This window comes from Channa argus, chromosome 4 (genome assembly GCF_033026475.1).
Source record: "Channa argus isolate prfri chromosome 4, Channa argus male v1.0, whole genome shotgun sequence".
NCBI classification, from domain to species: domain Eukaryota; kingdom Metazoa; phylum Chordata; class Actinopteri; order Anabantiformes; family Channidae; genus Channa; species Channa argus.
In genome coordinates, this window is record NC_090200.1 from 9568878 (window position 1) to 9588893 (window position 20016).

The window sequence follows — 20016 nt, forward strand, 5'->3', positions numbered from 1 at the left end:
CAGATTCACAAGTTGTCTAAGATTGTTTAGCTGTCAGCTATTTCTAAAACAGCATTTAGCATAAAGAAATAACCACATGCTATGGCCCTTCTGCATGACTGACAACAGCATAGAAGTGGATGCAATGGATAACATTCAAAATACCTTCCGAAAACATGAAGCCCCTAAAGAGGTGTAGCATTATGACTATAATAACTTGAGGTTTGACCTTGGCAGGTATTAAGGCAATGATGTAAAATAACTATAAGTTAGATCCATACGGGAGGACCCCATAAGGGGAGAAACTATTAAATTCTGAGTGTGTGAGATTCACAGATTACTTGAGGGCCCCATAAGTGGAAGACTAGAAACACAAGCGAATGAGCCTATGAGTCACTTAGGTTAACTGGATGCAGGAGGGCCCCATGAGGGAAAGACTAGGAAGATTTGTCAGGTTTACATCAAGAACTGCCAGACATTGGTTATTTACAGATTCACAAGTTGTCTAAGATAGCTCAGATGTCAGCTATTTCTAAAATAGCATTTAGCATAAAGAAATAACCACATGCTATGGCCTTTCTGCATGACTGACAACAGCATAGAAGTGGATGCAATGGATAACATTCAAAATACCTTCTGAAAACATGAAGCCCCTAAAGAGTTGTAGCATTATAACTATAATAACTTGAGGTTTGACCTTGGCAGGTATTAAGGCAATGATGTAAAATAACTATAAGTTAGATCCATACGGGAGGACCCCATAAGGGGAGAAACTTTAAAATTCTGAGTGTGTAAGATTAACTGACTACTTGAGGGCCCCATAAGTGGAAGACTAGAAACACAAGCGAATGAGCATATGAGTCACTTAGGTTAACTGGATGCAGGAGGGCCCCATGAGGGAAAGACTAGGAAGATTTGTCAGGTTTACTCTTATCCATCAAAAAGCTTTTTTGGAAGAGCAGTGAACAAGTCCCTATCTTCATATGAGAATTACACAAAGTACAGGTGAACAAAGAAAGTATGTGACTAAGTGTGTGCATTGCTTTATTACCTGTGTGCTGGGATCATCTTTGTTTGAATCCTCACACGTAGGATGATCTATAGGGGATATATCGGTCTCAACTGCCAAAGTAGGAGTCTGCTTGTTTTCCACCTGGTATTCAGACCAAAATCAAAAGCACATCAAGAACTGCCAGACATTGGTTATTTACAGATTCACAAGTTGTCTAAGATTGTTTAGCTGTCAGCTATTTCTAAAACAGCATTTAGCATAAAGAAATAACCACATGCTATGGCCTTTCTGCATGACTGACAACAGCATAGAAGTGGATGCAATGGATAACATTCAAAATACCTTCTGAAAACATGAAGCCCCTAAAGAGGTGTAGCATTATGACTATAATAACTTGAGGTTTGACCTTGGCAGGTATTAAGGCAATGATGTAAAATAACTATAAGTTAGATCCATACGGGAGGACCCCATAAGGGGAGAAACTATTAAATTCTGAGTGTGTGAGATTCACAGATTACTTGAGGGCCCCATAAGTGGAAGACTAGAAACACAAGCGAATGAGCCTATGAGTCACTTAGGTTAACTGGATGCAGGAGGGCCCCATGAGGGAAAGACTAGGAAGATTTGTCAGGTTTACATCAAGAACTGCCAGACATTGGTTATTTACAGATTCACAAGTTGTCTAAGATAGCTCAGATGTCAGCTATTTCTAAAATAGCATTTAGCATAAAGAAATAACCACATGCTATGGCCTTTCTGCATGACTGACAACAGCATAGAAGTGGATGCAATGGATAACATTCAAAATACCTTCTGAAAACATGAAGCCCCTAAAGAGTTGTAGCATTATAACTATAATAACTTGAGGTTTGACCTTGGCAGGTATTAAGGCAATGATGTAAAATAACTATAAGTTAGATCCATACGGGAGGACCCCATAAGGGGAGAAACTTTAAAATTCTGAGTGTGTAAGATTAACTGACTACTTGAGGGCCCCATAAGTGGAAGACTAGAAACACAAGCGAATGAGCATATGAGTCACTTAGGTTAACTGGATGCAGGAGGGCCCCATGAGGGAAAGACTAGGAAGATTTGTCAGGTTTACTCTTATCCATCAAAAAGCTTTTTTGGAAGAGCAGTGAACAAGTCCCTATCTTCATATGAGAATTACACAAAGTACAGGTGAACAAAGAAAGTATGTGACTAAGTGTGTGCATTGCTTTATTACCTGTGTGCTGGGATCATCTTTGTTTGAATCCTCACACGTAGGATGATCTATAGGGGATATATCGGTCTCAACTGCCAAAGTAGGAGTCTGCTTGTTTTCCACCTGGTATTCAGACCAAAATCAAAAGCACATCAAGAACTGCCAGACATTGGTTATTTACAGATTCACAAGTTGTCTAAGATTGTTTAGCTGTCAGCTATTTCTAAAACAGCATTTAGCATAAAGAAATAACTACATGCTATGGCCTTTCTGCATGACTGACAACAGCATAGAAGTGGATGCAATGGATAACATTCAAAATACCTTCCGAAAACATGAAGCCCCTAAAGAGGTGTAGCATTATGACTATAATAACTTGAGGTTTGACCTTGGCAGGTATTAAGGCAATGATGTAAAATAACTATAAGTTAGATCCATACGGGAGGACCCCATAAGGGGAGAAACTATTAAATTCTGAGTGTGTGAGATTCACAGATTACTTGAGGGCCCCATAAGTGGAAGACTAGAAACACAAGCGAATGAGCATATGAGTCACTTAGGTTAACTGGATGCAGGAGGGCCCCATGAGGGAAAGACTAGGAAGATTTGTCAGGTTTACATCAAGAACTGCCAGACATTGGTTATTTACAGATTCACAAGTTGTCTAAGATAGCTCAGATGTCAGCTATTTCTAAAATAGCATTTAGCATAAAGAAATAACCACATGCTATGGCCTTTCTGCATGACTGACAACAGCATAGAAGTGGATGCAATGGATAACATTCAAAATACCTTCTGAAAACATGAAGCCCCTAAAGAGTTGTAGCATTATGACTATAATAACTTGAGGTTTGACCTTGGCAGGTATTAAGGCAATGATGTAAAATAACTATAAGTTAGATCCATACGGGAGGACCCCATAAGGGGAGAAACTTTAAAATTCTGAGTGTGTAAGATTAACTGACTACTTGAGGGCCCCATAAGTGGAAGACTAGAAACACAAGCGAATGAGCATATGAGTCACTTAGGTTAACTGGATGCAGGAGGGCCCCATGAGGGAAAGACTAGGAAGATTTTGTCTATGATAGCTCAGCTGTCAGGTATTTTTTGCATCATTGTATTACTACTTTACCTTTGAACTGGCATCATCTGTTTTTGAATCTTTATGGGAAGGATGGTGTATAGGGGAAGTCCCAATTACCACAGCAGGGGCCTTCTTGTTTTTCACCTAGAAATCAGATGAAAAATAATAACTTTTAGGGATATCACTTAATCTTAAAAGAACATGGATACACACATAAATTTACAAAACAATGGAAAAATATAAAAGTTGTTACATTAGTCAGTACAACTTCACACGCAAGTTAGTATGCCCTATTTAACCAACTCACCTTTTTACGCCATGGCCATTTTGAATCACCATAGTTGTAATCAATTTCCTCTCCTATCTCTATTTTCCTAACTGCAAAGAGGCACAAATGTGGCTTGCCATCTACTATGATTTTTTTCATGATGCAGTTTGGAGATTTGCCATTGTCATTTACTAATCTTCCAAGAGAGCCATCTTCCTTGGATGCATCAATACTAAAAGGTATAAAAGGTAAAACATTCAAATGTTAGTTATTTTACAAAAATCAGGCTTCACAGTGCAAACATATTTAAGAACCATAAATAATGTGTGATAACAGAAACTTCTAGACTGGCTCAGTCTAGTTTAAAATATCAATACTTAGAAGTGATAGCTTGAATAAGATTTCTCCTTCTTTTTGTAATTCATCAACTATTCGAAACTTTCAGCTCTTAAAGACTTTCTACATTTCTTCAAAAGATGTTTTGTTATAATCTTACCACCAGTGATGATTTTGCCACTCAAATTCAAACAGAAATGTACTCTCTATCTCTGTGTAGTGTCTTGACTGGCATTCTTCCACTGATATAAGTTGACCCCTGTACTCCAAGACAAAAGCACCTGGGTCGACGGGCTGGCTAGCGAACACTCCTCTTCCTATAAGGTTATTTTAGATATACATTTGATTAACAGAAACAATGAGCTGTCTTAACCTTTAACATACAGCATGACCCACCTCTTGTCACTTAAATGTGGTGCAACAATAACAAGAAAGAGTATAGCCTACTTCCTTTACAACCAACAGCTAGACCTATTGAGTATCAGCACAATGGCTTCTCTGGAAATGCCAATATATATCTGTTTCTAATATGTAGCATAAATATTTGCTTTAATATATGTATGAAATTAATAGTAATAGTAAAAGACCTGCTATCCCTGAGGGAGGACATGAAGTTAGTTGGTGTGAGTGAAGAGGATGCAGAGGATAGAGTTAGATGGAGGCACATGATTCGCTGTGGCAACCCCTGAAAGGGAGCAGCCGAAAGGAAAAGAAGTAAAAGACCTGCTATCCCTTACCTTTGTTAGTGTCAATATATCTTTCTATAAACCCAGGCTTGTCCCTTGAAGATTGAATGTAAGACTTTGCATCCTCAGCAGGCTGTAGTCTTGAGTTCCGTTTACTCATTATGGCTCTGTGAAACAGTTTTTAAGTCATAACACAGGTTATCTTATTAACTAATCACCTGAGTATTTTAATATTTCATGGTATATGGTCTATGTAGATTGCTCAACAGAAACCCAGGAATATTCAAAATAGCAGACCATAAATATAAAACACGAGGTATATTCAAACAAACAATAGTCAAACAAATTACTCCCTCTCCTTCTTTGCTAACCTGTCCTTTCCTAACCATATTCCTTGAGATAGGAAAAAACTACTGTGATGCTTAGAGAAGAGAACCCAACAATCCAATGTTCCAAAGATGATCTACAAAAGGTTTATTCAGGACACCTAGCGAAACATATTACTTCATTAAAGCAGGGATTTCAGCATTTAACATAAAACTATTTTCATAAATGAAATACAGCAAAAAAATTGGATTTAATGTAAATTAAGTAAAGGTTATGTTCCAGCGTTAATTTTACTGTTATCATTACAGGATCATCTTTATATATGGAGGACTTTAGTGCTTTCTACAAGATATTATGAAAATCTTGGAGCTTAATGGTAGGAGGATTCATCTCCAAGAAGAGAGAACTGTATGCATTTATACACATAAATCATTATTAAAATGTATTGATTAGGCCATTTATAACTTATTTCTGACATGGAGACAGTATAAACAAACAGAATCTAATATTTATTATTTACCTACCCTTTGCACAAGTGACATGCCAGATTCACACATTATATAAATGGCATTCTAAATATTACATAACATCCATCTTTATCAAAGCTGTCATATTTATTTTCTAATAGGTAAAATTTAATTTGTTGACCAAGGTAAAAATATATTTTTTTGTCATGAGTTTTCTTTTTTACACAGCAGGCTAAACTTATGAGGTTATTTGTGGATAATGAATAAAAAGAAGTGAAAAAAGTCAGCTAAAAACCATCACCTTCCCCTCTACTTCTCAATGATCCCCTTGAGCAAGGCCAAAATCTGAATCCTACTAATTTTTACACATTACCATAATAAATATTAGGCACTTGTACTTCAAAAAGGGGAAAATTTGCTCCCACCCCCATTTACATTAGTACAGTTCCCACCCCTTAAAGTCCAAGTGAATATTGTCCTGAAGAAACACCGAACAATTTTATCAGTGTTATCATTTACTTAGCTAATGCTAGCGCTAATGCTAGCGCTAATGCTAGCGCTAATGCTAACGCTAGCATCTTGCATGAGATGGCACTTTACAAACGAGTTAAAAACGCTCATTACCAGCTCTTTGTTAGCATTGATAGTATTTGAGGTATAAGTTGACTTACATTTCTTTATTGTCTTGTATTACTGCCGTAGTGATTTTGTCCTGTTTAGTCCACAAGAAGCATGCGGTCTTCACCGAGCTGCAGTCATGGTGCATTCAAAGCCCGCAACAGTGTGGGTCTTTTCAGCATGTATTTCTTTTCAATGTATTTCTAACTAAACCTGATCCTTTAACAAAAAAGCCTCTTCCCATGATTTGAAGCAAATTGATTGATTCTTTTATTTCCTTATGGATCAATATTTGTCATACATGTAATTTTATGTATTTTGAAAGTTTAAAAGTAAGATTTTAGTGACATGTAGATGTACAACATGTGTGACGTACGTGCCTTAAAGGCAACTAATCTCATCTAGCTACGATCCAAATGAATATCTTATCTTATAAAATCAATTGTATTTTAACCTTCAGAGAAAATGTGCTAGATACGTATCTATAACATTACAGCAGTAGCTACCGAGCTATAGATCACTTTACAAGCTGTAAGCTATAACATAGCTAACATTAGAAGGTAGTATGGTGTTGCTAACATTACCAGCCAACATGCTGTAGCTAACTTTAGCAACTATAAATTTATATTACAACTTCACTTTGTACCCTGCTTGCAACTATGCAGAGGATAAAAAAGTTAAAAACTGTAAAAAAAAAATCAGAAAAGAAACCTACCTGCTCCCTTCATGAAGTTTTCATACTGGTAAATGGCACAATATTCTGTGGTTTGAGGAAATGGGCGTGTATCCCAAATTGGTGACGGTGACGGTGAAGTAGCCAATCAAATGTCTTCTTATCATCAGGGCTGTACTCTGATTGGTTGAAATGTTACACACTTCCGAAAGTGTGTATCTTTTGCAATACCAAGCCCCTAGCACTAGTTGGCAGTACTGAGGATAAATTTTACACACACTTCACACACACTTTTCCAAAATTTCTGACCTTGTGGGCCAAATGAAAAAAAAGCAAGAGCAACATTAGGGGAGGCTCCTGAGCTGCTTTTTGAATGAAATCTTTGTGGGGCCCAGCATTTTGGGCCCCACAAAGGCTTTGGGCCCCACGCTGTTGGTGGGCTCCTTGCCACTGGGCCTCACCAAGTAAGAATTGCAAGTGCACACACACACACACACACACACACTCACTCAAAGTCATACAATTGTTGGTTAGACTTTTCCTCTTAAGACCTCTTAAACACAGTTCTTTTTCCCTTGGCACCACATCTCCTTGTGAATTAACACACAGATCAGTCCCGACACATAACCTGGTACAAACCCTTGAGATTTTCCCTCACATAGTGATGCATGGGTCAGACCTCACGGCATTGTACAACCAGGCCAATCAGATGACTCCAAACAGTGAAAAGGGGAAAACTGAAACCCAGCTGAAGCCCCACAAGAAATGTTGTCAGTCAATAAAAGCGATCAGATTTTACGCAGAATGCAAAGCGCTGCTTCTCCCTGGTGCTCATATAAACTGACTGCCCCAGTCCCAGCAGCTTGCTCAGATGTGCATTTCCATAAAGTCAGACAAGGCAAGAAACACAAGTGGATGTTGAATCTTGTATAAACAAAGTTATCTGATTAAACAACTTTATTCCAAGCTAAACTATCACTCCAGAGATAAACTAGGTTTGCACAACTACACAACTGAAGATAAGACTAAAAATCCCTAATGGATATTCACACTCAATTTAATAAAAAATTATAATATTCATTACTGTCAATTATGCTATACAGTTTTATTTTTCAGTGCCCTGTCTGTGACGGTGCTGCGATCTACAGTCCCAACAAATACTTTGAGGAGTACAGTATTTCTATTAATGATCAGAATGATGGCATCACATTGTTCAAGTGGGCTTCATGACTAGCAGCCAAAGTTTTGGAAAGTAGTAACATATAATGAGCTCAAGTGGTTTTGAATTTGTTACAGATATTCAAGCAAAACGGATCCTGCTTAAATAATGTTTAATTTATAAAGATTGATGAAAAATAGACGCTCAAAATTTGGTATTCGTAGTAAAGGGTTAGAAATATTGACATTACACAACAGAGTGATATTATCTGTGAATCAGTGAATGAATCAGAATAGGCCAAACTGGTCAATATTAGTGCTCACACTCCCTCACAGACAGACAGACAGACACACACACACACACACACACACACAACCCTTCTTTCAAGTGTTGTATACTCTAGTTTATACACATAGTTGCACACCAATGTGTAGACATAAACTCTTTTTCTCGCTCTTTCTCTCTCTCTCACACACACACATACACACACACACAAAGACACACACACACACACACCAAACCACCCAAGTTGTGGCATTTATTCCTCCTCAATCTTATTTTCCTTTCAGTGCCAAAACTTCTCAACCGTTTAGTGTTTATCTGGAGGTGCACTTGCCAGCCGATTGTTTGAGCCGCTAAATGCATATTTCTTTAATTCCCCAGGGATTAAGAAAGTATTCTCGCAATCAAACTCTTAAAACGATGAACAGAGAGCTTTGTAAACTCCTGACAGCACTTGACCTCAAATGAACGTTAAGTTGTCTGTATCGAGTTCGTCACATTACAGCTCCAAGTTCTTCCAGTCCCCAGCAATTTATCTTCTGGAAGCTTCACTCAGTGTACAGTAAGACGCACAATAGGGATTTTCAAAGCGGCAGAGACACAGATGTGTAAGCGTGTCTCCACGGATGATTGAAGTTTTGCCTGGATTCAGAAACATGGACCATATTTTCATTTTGGTAGCCAGCCACTTTTTAAATGATATTATGGCTTTGCAAGACTCTGGGCTCAAGTTGTTGTTAAACTTAAGATGGTGCTTCACAGGCTGATCAACATTTGGACAAGTAAAAACACTGGAAATTAGACTTTTAACAGGTGTCTGTAGAGATGCTAACCCATATGCATACAAAACTATACCTTTCTTTGTTGTTTTTTATATTACCACACAGAAAATAATGATATTAAAGATATTCCACCAACAACAGAACAAAGGATAAACTGGTTTATCAATATGATGGCATATCCATTCAAAATCAGCCAGATATGTGTTAAACAAACAATAAACGGCCTCATTAATGGGCTGTCAGAGAGACTTCATGCTGTCATATCAGATGCCCTGCCACTCCTAGTCTGAGTGCTTGAGGAAGGGCCCATCAAAAATATCCTCCAACACACCCATGAGATCAGAGAGGGGACTCAGTCACACAGCGATGAGATCATGATATCCAGTGGGGGGAGCACAGACAGAGAAGTTATGTTTGTCAAGGCTGCAGGAAAGTCAGTCGGAACATTACAATCACTGGTCCACAGTTTGATGTTGTTTATCACACTGCCTCAAGTCGCAGACTTGTCTTGGAAAAATATGATCATGGAAAAATTTCTTAAGGGGATGAAAAGTAACTGACTGCATAAGAATTATAGTTGGGTGTTGAGGGTCCGGAGGTTACTTCTGGATTTCACAACTTTAACATTATCATTTGTGGCTTTATAGAGATTTATCAGGCTTAATCAGTTTTTGTTTCTAGTCTCTGTGTAGAAGTGATAAATTTACTATTACTTAATATTTATTGTTTCCACACTGCTAGCAACAACATATAGCTCTTTTTCTACACGCACACTCACACACTGATGACACTGGCTGCCATGCACCAGCAGGAGCAGCTTGTAATTCTGTGTGTTGCGCAAAGACACTTCGACACGTAGCCAGGAGGGACTAGGAGTCGAACCACTGGCCCTGTGGTCCATGGACTGCCTTACCAACTGAGCTACAGCCACCCGTGTGACTTTGCTAAAAAAAAAAGGGCCTCTTAAGTCACAACCATAATTACAGAAAATTGGACTTTCCCATATTTTACAAGATTCAGAATAAGTCATTTTAATAGTGTCATACAAAATGACAATACAATGAGGCCAAACGGTTATACAGAAGTTAGAACAAAGCATGATATGGTAACGCAGAATCAAACTTTCTACAAAGTTGTCCCAGATGGCAACTGAGACTCCCATAATCAAATGGAAATGTGTCACACTAAAAAAATCAGAAAACGATTAGTCAGACAGAAACATAACAGGCCTTTGCATCTTTTTTTTCAAAAATGTCAAAACATAACTTAAGTTTTCAATCCTCGAGCTGAGATGATGTGAAAGGGTCTTACACCATTTCACAAGTTTGTCTTCCCCTGTCCTCCTCCCACATAGAGGTCATGGAGAGGTGGAAAGGGTCAGTGAAGGAGGCCAAGAGTGACTCCTCTAAAGTCAAGCCCTGGGCCTGGTCAATCGTAAATCTGCCAGTGGAGCCGTGCTGCGGTCATGCCCTATCTTGGCCTGGTGTGATCTCTCTCTTTCTCAGCATGCGTCTCTCTTTCTCCCTCGGCCCAACGCATTCCCGAAATTCCTCTGTACTGACTGATATCTACCGTCCCTGCATCTGCTTCAACATCACACAATAAGTGCAAAAAACTGTCTCAGTAAAGCCGAACGAGCAGCTATTCACAAAAAATTAAAAATTAAAAGCTCTAATTAAAGGGATGGCACCAACTTCAGTTCCTTGTTTAAGGCTCTGATGACAATATTTGTTTCACTGTTTAAACAATATGTGGAATATTTCTCATATTTAGATTAATATGATCAATAAATTTTTATTCTACCCAGTATGTGCATATGCTGTACAGCATGTCGGGCTGAAGATACATCCCGCAGCCCTACGTTCCCCCTCTGCAGTACTCATGCCCCAAGGTGTCTGCTCAGGAAAACAAAGGTCACTTTTAGGCTGCAGGAATGTCTTGGCTGGGTGTTATTTCCCCTCTGATAGACCCTGGATGCAGGGTCAAACTCTGAAAAAGACCTCTATAAAGTCTCAATACCAGCGACAAGTCTACATTAAGACAGAGCTGGAGCCAAGTGAACAGCCCTGCTGGTTCAGCATTAAGACGGTAGTTTTTCTGCTTATAGCAAAGTTTGTTTGGTTCATCTCTGTATGACTTCTGTTTCAAAGGCATTTTGCACTTTTGACGCACTTTTGCCCTAATGATTTGGAACTAAGAGGGGGTAATGTAGACAATATGTTCAAAGCCTATTCAGTGTAGAGCAGGTCAGAGAACAGGTAAGCACGTAACAGGTAACGTAGACTCTAAGCTGAATCGAGCTTTCCATGGTAAAGAAATCATAAATAAATAATTCCCTAGTTTTCACAGAAAATAAGATAGAAATCTACACCTGCTTAAAGTAAACACTGCTTAGTAAAAGTCTCAAAAGTTTGTGTTTCATCTACAATGATAAAATAAGACAGTTCTTTCTAGGAAACTACTGAGATATTTATAGGAAAATTATGAGTAGGTAAAAGTGTTCAATCTCACTTTTCTGCTCCCTTATTAACATTTTCTATGAGGGTGGTCTCTGGTGATCTGTCACAGGTGTCATTCATGGTACAAAAATACTGCTTCCTCTCTGGGTAACTCTCATATTCGAAAGTGCTGCACATGTCAGCGTTGTAACCAGTTGCACTGCTGTCTGACAAAGTATAGTATTTCTAGCAGTGAAGTAGGTTTAACAGATGTTATACTAACGCAGCCTGCCATGTGTGTTTTTGCAGTCACAAAGATTTATGTCGAGGTAGTGTTGCCCGTGACTCGATATATGTAAATCACATGTTCGGATCCATCCTTCTTTAACCTGGCCGATCTAAAACGTCTAGATAAAGTGACATCTCTGTTACATGTCCGCTCACTGTGTTTTATGGTTTACATTGTCAGAGAAAACAAAAGAAGCAGGGAGCAGATTCCATCATCAGTGGGGGGGGGTTCTCAAAAGCCTTTCAGACCATCAAAGCCATCAGACCCTGAGGGCCTGGGTTCATATTCATCCTCCTGCTCATGTGACCCCAGGAATACTTCCCCAAAGACGGAACATCAGTGCAGTCAAAGTCGACAGTTGCATTACCATTATTAAACATTGCACTGTTACAGGTACTTTTATTCACCTATTTCTATGTATTTATTTTTTCAGTGACAATACAATCAAACGTTGTTGTGTATATGGGGCATATAGAAATAACTAATTTGCTGCCCCTGTCCCTGGTTAAGCTTTTAGATGACAACAGAAAAAATACAAAATCTACATAAAACAGAAAAAGGAAATACAATTAACATTCTTTACTGATATTCCTTTGTGTGCACATAAACTCCACATAGAGATACAGTATATATACAAAGTGTAAGATAACAATAAAAAAACGGTAAACTTGACCAGTGTGAATCCAGAAAACCAACCAGAGCGGTTCAGTGTTCACATTCCTGTAGTCGTTTTAGCTTTGTAGTAAAAACTGTGAGTTCTGATTTTAATTTTAAATCTAATAGTATCATGTTACATAATTGTGAACCTTTAACCGAACAAATGAGACAAACTAGTTCTGCACCTTCAAACTCTACAGTTGCCACTTGCTGCCCCTCTGGCCTTCAAACCTTTATATTGAAAATTCTGTGTCAATTGACAGACTACATTGGAGACTACATACTTGAATATTTTTTTCATGAGCCTGGCGCCACAATAAGTCATTTGTTGATAAAATCAAATGATCCTTTTCTCTATTATTTTTAACCATACTGCCCAGCATTGGTTAACCTTGCATAACACAGAAGTGCATTTCTTCCTGCAAAGACATACTTCCAAAAAGGAAACCACTTGAAAATACAGGCCAGAAAGTCTGCTTTAAGGTTTAACTGGTCAGGGTCATCTGTGGGTGTCTCACTTTACTGCTAAAGTTTGGACCTGGGTGAGGACTCTCTCTTGCTTTCCGCTGATCATTATGATGATGGGATGAGGATCACTTGATGAAAACATATTTGCATGGCCGGACAAAAACCAACAATGGGCTGACATGTTGCACAAGCAAAGCTCAGTGGGAGCATGATTCATTGTGTGGGTATTCTTTGTTCTGAACTGACAGAAAAACATGCCGCTACTGAGGGGAAGTTCTGTTGACTTTATCCAATTCACTAACACAAGCAAACTTTTTGTTCACATGAAGCAAGACCCATCAAAATGTGAGAAAAGGGCCCCTCTCATTGACACAGATGTTAGGAAATCTAGTGTGACTAAACCAAACAGCTGCATAAAACATGATGGAATCAAGATTTAATGCTGCTAAATAAACATGATTCAAAAGACATCATGAAATAAAACAATTACGGTTGCAAAAGTGGAACATAAATTAAAACGGCAGTTATGTGGCAGCAAATAAACGGGGAGGATAATCACATTGCCAATGTGGCATTGTTCTATTGAGAGCACTACAAGTTTGGGACTGTTTTTTCATTATGGCAGCATGAGGCCTTCGTCCAGACCACAGGGCATGTCTCTCGCTGAGAGCCACACAAGGCAGGAGATGTTTTCCTTGGCAGATGCATGTCGAATTACCACTAAAGCACATAACCGCCATAATATCTGTGACACCATCCCTAATAAGCGAGCTAATAGACCTGTTGAGTAATGGGTATGAGGGCCAGCGCTATGCACAGCATTATGGGAAAGAAATGGGATGAATATATGTGAAATATGGGGTAAAAACATTCCATTCAATTTAGGAATTTACAATGGAGAAGGTGATCCAAACACATTCCTTCTGTTTTGCTGCTCTGAGAGTCATTATCATATTGTTTAGCAGAGAATGGCATTCATTCCAAAGAGTGGAATTCAACCTAATATTCAGAGTATGTCGCTCTTAGCCAACAGGCACACAATTCTTTCTGTGGGAGTTTGTTTTGTCTATGTGTCCATATTTAGCTGGTAAGGAGACTAAATAACATTTCTGTAACTCCAAAGTCATCAGTTAACCATTTCATGTATCTCTTTAACGATATTATCAGCTGATTTTTGGTTTGGCTACCTAAAGACCACCCATCAGCACTTTAACAACATTAACAACACTAAAGACCATTAAAGTGGCCTTGCAATGACTGTAGTTGCCTAAATGACTTGAGAGATGCAATTGTAATTTTGATAAGGAGAGAACTATGTAGCTACATAGCTAAGGGGAGTTCTGGTTGGTCTGTTAAGGGGCAATGGGGGCAAAGCGGGACATGCTCAGGCTCAGTCTTGCCTTATTTCTCCAGTCATAAATTTGAATTTGCAGAACAGCTGTCAAGTTGACTTCAGGGAGCAGCTGGAAGTGAACTGAGAGACAGGTGAACTCGCTGACAGGGGAGAAGAGGTTAATCATAAAGGACAAAGAGAGGTAGAGAGTCTCGGACAAAGAGATGCGAGGGAGGTAAAACATAGAAATAGTATAGGGAGCACAAAGACACAATCTCTATCCTTCGCAATCGGAAACACACATATTTACACACGCTGGGGACAGGTGTGCTGTACTGCCCCAAGGCCATGCAAGACACCAGTGCCCACCTTGGTGTTTATTTGTCCAGCCCTCCTCCTACCCTCCAGGCGCTCAAAGGGTAAACGTCTATTCTGGTTTAGAGTTACAGCCAAGCTGCCTTGAACTCCCGGGCTCCCGAGCACACATGCCATTCCTAGCGGGCCAGTGCGCTGGCTAGCACGCATCACCTGCCCCTGACCCCCACAGGGAGGTTGGGGCACCTCTGTCCCTGTCCAATCCCCCACTACTACCACCTTTGCCCATGCAGCCTCCATTGCCATGACACAGAATGAGCCACCTGCTCCTCTCGCCTTTGCCCACCTCCAACTATTATTACAGGCTTTATAAGGGTTTAAGGGTTGATCAGAGGATGACCATGACCTCAATATGTGGCTAAGCTAGGCTAGGCAGAGTTAACAGTTAAAGGAGCTGTCTGGCACAGTGACAAAACAGGGTGATGACAGGACAGACGCTGCCTGATAGCACCGCCACCACCATTCATGCTGTTTTCCACCGATCAGGTCCACTCTCAAATGACCAGGCAGGAGGACACACCACTAAGCCATCTTTCTCCACACATCTTTCAGCAAGATGTCTCACCTTCCCAACACCTGTTTGCAAAAGACATTACACAAATGTTTGCTCAGGAAAGACCTGTGGTACAGATATTTTATTGGGCCGTTACCTTGTGCTATTATTGAACCCAATATAATAAACATATCTAAGGAAGATACACCAAGAAATCAAGGAGTCTGTAGCCAAATAGACTTAACTGGGCTTCATTCTGTGGCCTGCACATGTATTTTTCTGCAGATGAGTGCAGTTTGTACGCAACAATCACACTTTCTTTTCTCCGCTGTTTCTCTCCAGCACTGTGGCGGGAGGTGAGGACCAGTCTACCTCAGCACACAATCAAGCTGAAGCAGAAGAAGAAAGCAGGCAAGGTACAACAATACAGCGCCGTGTCACAGCTTTACAGTTTCGGTGTCCAAACGTTGTGTGCTAAGTTCTACTTGCCTGTACGCCGATATGATATTTCTCTTATTGTCAACAAATATTGGAAGGAGGCAGAAAAGGAAATGATTGGGTCAAGCTTTCTTTTTGATGGCTTACTGGTCAGAGGAAGCCCCAACCCAACCACTTCCTATTTCATGCACTGACAATAAGGTCACCAACCCGCTTTTAAAGATTAAAACAATAAATACATGTAAGCAAGTAGACCTCAGAACACATGCTGCAGAGTGTTTACATACAGAGACCGTGACTCTGTGACAAAGAAGAAAGTCTCGCCTGCGTTCTTCTTCTACAAAAGCCTCCTGTGCACTGCTAAGGACTGGTTCACAGTGACCACTGCAGTGTCGGAAAGCATAAAAGCAGATGAGAGCAGGGCTTGTCCGGGTATAAACACCTTGGTTGCTGCAGATGGTGCATAATCACCCGCAGGAAGCATGTTCCAGCCCTGAAGTAGGCCTTTGTGTGGAAAAACCTATTTATGGTTAGGAAGTGAGATTCATCCCTGCTCCTCTCAACCTGTTTGTGTTGAGCGATTTGTAGCTATTCCTGGTATTCCTGGTAACAGGAAAACTGTAAAGTGCTCTCCACAATCACAGCCAGAGGTACAACAGTCCAAAGGTCTGTAATACAAAATTCATTTTTATTGTATAATGTGAATAGTGATTAGAGTGTAAATATACATATATACATATTTGAACGTGTTTTCTACAGATTCGATCATGAAGGACAGAGCTGCTGCTTTGGTTTTTTGTTTTAGTGTTCTCTTAAATGTTAGAGTTTCTAATGGAGGGCGAAGACATCTGCACAAGGAGAATATGCGCGCCTGCTTCTGACACATCGTGTCATCATACTGTATGTTACGGCACCAAGTGGAGCTGACAGGTGTGCAGGAAACAGGAATCATGTGTAACATGAACGCGAGGAGTGGCGGTGAACAGGGGAGTGTTTGAGGGGGAGAGTGTGTGTGAAACAAATTGTCTGACCATATACAGTCACAAGTAAAAGTAATGTTTGCACTTTCCTGGTTTTCTGCATAAACTGGTCATTCAATGTCATCCAATCTGTACGTAAGTCACAAATATGAAAAACACAGTATTTCTAAGCTGATAAAACCCAAACAGTGTCTGTGTCATTCACCAGCAGCATCAGCTCATGTGAGCCATGTCTTGCAAAAAGGACATCTACGATAAAGTGTTTCTGTTTTGCTTGTAGCTATTCCAACAAGTGTTTTTTGTAAGTCACAGAAATTCTAAACCACACCTTCTTCTTGTTCTTGTTTCATTGATTTAACTCCAGGATTGCTAACATTTGACTCCGGTTGATGTTGAATGCCATCAGGTGCCATTGCTTTTGCCATCATCACTCTGTATGTTTAATGCATATGTTCAATAAAGACATGAAGACAGTGTGTTTGATGTTATTTGAGGCTGTAGTGAAGATCAGATCACATTTCATGACCAACCAGACGACAACCAGGAAAATGCAATTGCCCTTTTTTTTCCCTTGCGACTGTTATACAGTTCATGTTGGAAGTTTGCCCTGTAACACTGCAGATGTGGGCTGTTCTGGCAGACATTTGACATTGTATTTGTGTGAGGAGAGGTTCACACTATGTAACTTCTACGGCCCGTAGAATTTTATTGATAAACCTATTAAAAAGTTCTTGACTATATTGAGAAATATTGCGTTGCATTGTTTTTTTAAGTATATTAATTAATTAGATTTTAATTGAATTGGGTCATTACTAATATGCTATTTTATTTTTTCTCCAGCTTACTTAATGTAATAGGCTACTGTCAGATGGATTTGAAGTACATTTCCCAGGAGGAATATTAAGAGTTGAGTGGTTGAATATGTGTAATAAAGTAATGGGACTTTTGGTAAAGTCAGTATTGGATCAAAATTAATAAAAAAACATTTTTTCATCAACATAATATTTAATGCAAATTCAGCTGGTACAAATGTTCCTTCATCAAAATTTCAAGTTAAATTTTAATTACATTTATTAACGGTGCAAAGCTATGGATCAATATATTTAGTATTTTACTATAGCTTCTTTTATACACTTCTTGACCATTTATGTAACTTCTGATCATAAAAGAACACTCGTATTAGCTAACTGCGCATTAATATTACTTTTAATATACTAGGGTTAGGGTAAGTTTGCATCCCCCTTACATGCCATTTCAATGTATGGGGTGCAATAATAATTCATTTCTCATAAACAAGCACTGATGCAAGATACTTAAACTAGCTGATGTGCTGAGTGTGCACTAAATATTATGTTGATGAAAAAAACATTTTTCTCTTATTCTTTTTGCCATTTTAAAATAGGTGGGTTGTAAACATTTGGACACAAGCTGCAAAGGCACCGCATGGCTGAACTGTCTTCAAAGCAATGTCCAAATATGCAGGTCAGTTTCTGTTCTATATTTTTTGTATATCTGCTGTTCTGTAATTATGTTTGGATTAACTATTGTTAATTTGGTATGATACAGAATATTAATGAATCATTTATGGTTTCAAATGAATTTGAAATTCACTTGTTCACGTGCTTGAATTTAATGTTTGAAACTATGTTTCACTCTGTCTGATTGTGAGCTGATCTCCAAACCTCATATTCACCATTTCACGAAAATGACGATAAGAGTTGAGCGTACCGTACATCTTGCCCTCATCGGAGAGGATGATCTTCCTGCGGCCACAGGGAGGGTATATAGCCAGGGCTTCTTGGAAGCTCTGCTCGATATCGGGGCTCCACACGCCCTCCGCATCATTCTCCAGGGGTTTGTCAAGTCCGTCCCCTAGCTCCTCACTCCCACCCCTGGGGGAGGGAGCCGGCACCCACTCCGCAGACGTGGTGGGACAAAGAAAGAAGGACCACAGAGCAGGGCTTGTAGGGTCGGGGGGATGAGAAGGAGCCTGCCTGTATGAAATTCACAAGTGTGAGGATGAGGTCTCTGAATACAGCAAGTCAGACCTGGGAAAAACAAACAAAAAAGGATTTTAACATTTTTATGGTGCCATAGACAGATGTTGCTTAGAATGCAGAATTATGTAGGGGAAAGATTTCACAGATTTCTGCCAAAGAATTTAGGATATTATAAAGAAGCTGGACAATTTCAAGGACAGTTTCATAGACAACCTAATTATATTTTTATCCACAGATGGAATATATGAATATCTAAATGTGAATATGTGTGTTGCTTTAGACAAAAAGTTCAGGGACCTTTCACTATTCAGGAAGTCAGAAAATGGGTTTTTAGATGGATTACTGTGTTTGACAGTGCCTCAGTGGCTCAAGGGGTCCAAAATGTGTAGACCATGTAACAAAAAACCCCCCACCAAAATCAGAATCAACATAGGAAGGTCTTTATCTAAAAGTGATATGTAAAGTGAAAGCTTCAGCAGCATCCACACTGCTGCAGCTCTAAAGCCGACATGGAAGAGGCACTTTAGATCATTTATCAGTTTACTGTCAGCATGAAAATGAAGAACAAAGTGGCACCCAGTGTAGAGGGGGAGAGGGGTACAGGAGGGGCCTAAAGTCAACACATTAAAGTGGGATCACCGTCCTCAGACACACATGCCACGGAGGATTATACCAGGATATTGAAGCCAGGGGGCTTTTCAGGTTCCCCATTTCTTACTCAGCCTTATACAGTAACAGACTGTGTTATTACTGAACTTATAGATCCTCAGCTAAGATGCTTATCAGTGTGTTTGTTGCATTGTTTTAGGTGGGAGCAGTGTTACGATAACCAGCTGACCAACGAAACGCATTAACTTGACATTCCGTTGGTTAAGACAGAAATGTTTGGACAAACAGCAATAGGATGCAAAGGCATATATGATACCATGGGGTTGTTTGACTTGAAAAGTAACTACTAACTACTATCCGTATCCTGTTTTCTATACACAACAATTTGATTAGGATGTGCACACCGTGCTTATAGGGGGACATCTGCTCCACCTCTTCCTTTTGGCGGACGTGCAGAGAAAAATGGAAATGGGCACGGATGGCAAGACATGGTGAAGAAACAACTCACAAACTTATGAGTCAGTACAAACAGACCTTTGTGTTTGTCCCTAACGCTTTTCCTGCCACCACAAGAGAGACCTCAATGTCCATTTAGGGCAACCAAAGGAAAAGCAGCGAACATTACGTCACTTGTAATCCCGACCATGAATGCGTGTGTTATGTGTGGTGGCAGTGCAGTGGCCTAAACTGTAAGGCTACAGTTGAAAAGGCGTTTGAGTTATCTAATGAATGAGCCTGTGAGCTATGAGGAGTGAGTAAGACTCTCTAGACCACCTCCCTCGTTCTTCCTCTGAGCCCCCAGATGTTCCACAATGTTTCCTGTACAGCGTCCGGCCAGCCAGTCGGCCATTCTCCTCATCTCTCTCTCCTCTGTCTCACAAAAGTGCACAACACGCTAATAGACAGAAACACTTGAGAGAGCAGACATATTGTTGATATATTGTTGGCATGATAGATATGGATAGGCTGCCAGCGCTGTGTGAAACAGCAGTCAGTTCAGCCTTTTGTTGATTAAAGAAAAAAACTTCTAATTATTGATTACCTACTACAACTACT

At 39.7% G+C, this 20016-nt stretch overlaps 2 protein-coding genes across 5 annotated transcripts in view; both read right to left on the minus strand.

Annotated features, from left to right (window-relative positions):
- The window catches only part of LOC137125641 (transcriptional enhancer factor TEF-3-like), a 43720-nt gene extending 25505 nt beyond the window's left edge, over positions 1–18215 (minus strand). For all 3 annotated transcript variants that reach the window (XM_067501429.1, XM_067501428.1, XM_067501430.1), the window contains exon 1: positions 18080–18215. In XM_067501429.1, the coding sequence (XP_067357530.1) occupies positions 18080–18086 (7 nt within the window). In that variant the 5' untranslated portion in view covers positions 18087–18215. The remainder of the gene's footprint in view (positions 1–18079) is intronic.
- LOC137125642 (histone-lysine N-methyltransferase set-1-like) lies at positions 279–7155 on the minus strand. Of its 2 annotated transcripts, none has more exons than XM_067501432.1 (7): positions 6700–7155; positions 4624–4739; positions 4047–4203; positions 3590–3782; positions 3331–3426; positions 2220–2321; positions 279–1132 (listed from the first exon to the last, which is right to left on the minus strand). In XM_067501432.1, exons 2-7 carry the CDS (start codon positions 4730–4732, stop codon positions 959–961), a joined length of 831 nt encoding a protein of 276 aa, XP_067357533.1. In that variant the 5' UTR covers positions 4733–4739; positions 6700–7155; the 3' UTR covers positions 279–958. The 2 variants fall into 2 exon arrangements, with proteins under 2 accessions (XP_067357533.1, XP_067357532.1); XM_067501431.1 differs by having other exon boundaries at positions 319–1132; positions 6038–7155.
- Positions 18216–20016: the final 1801 nt, after the last annotated feature.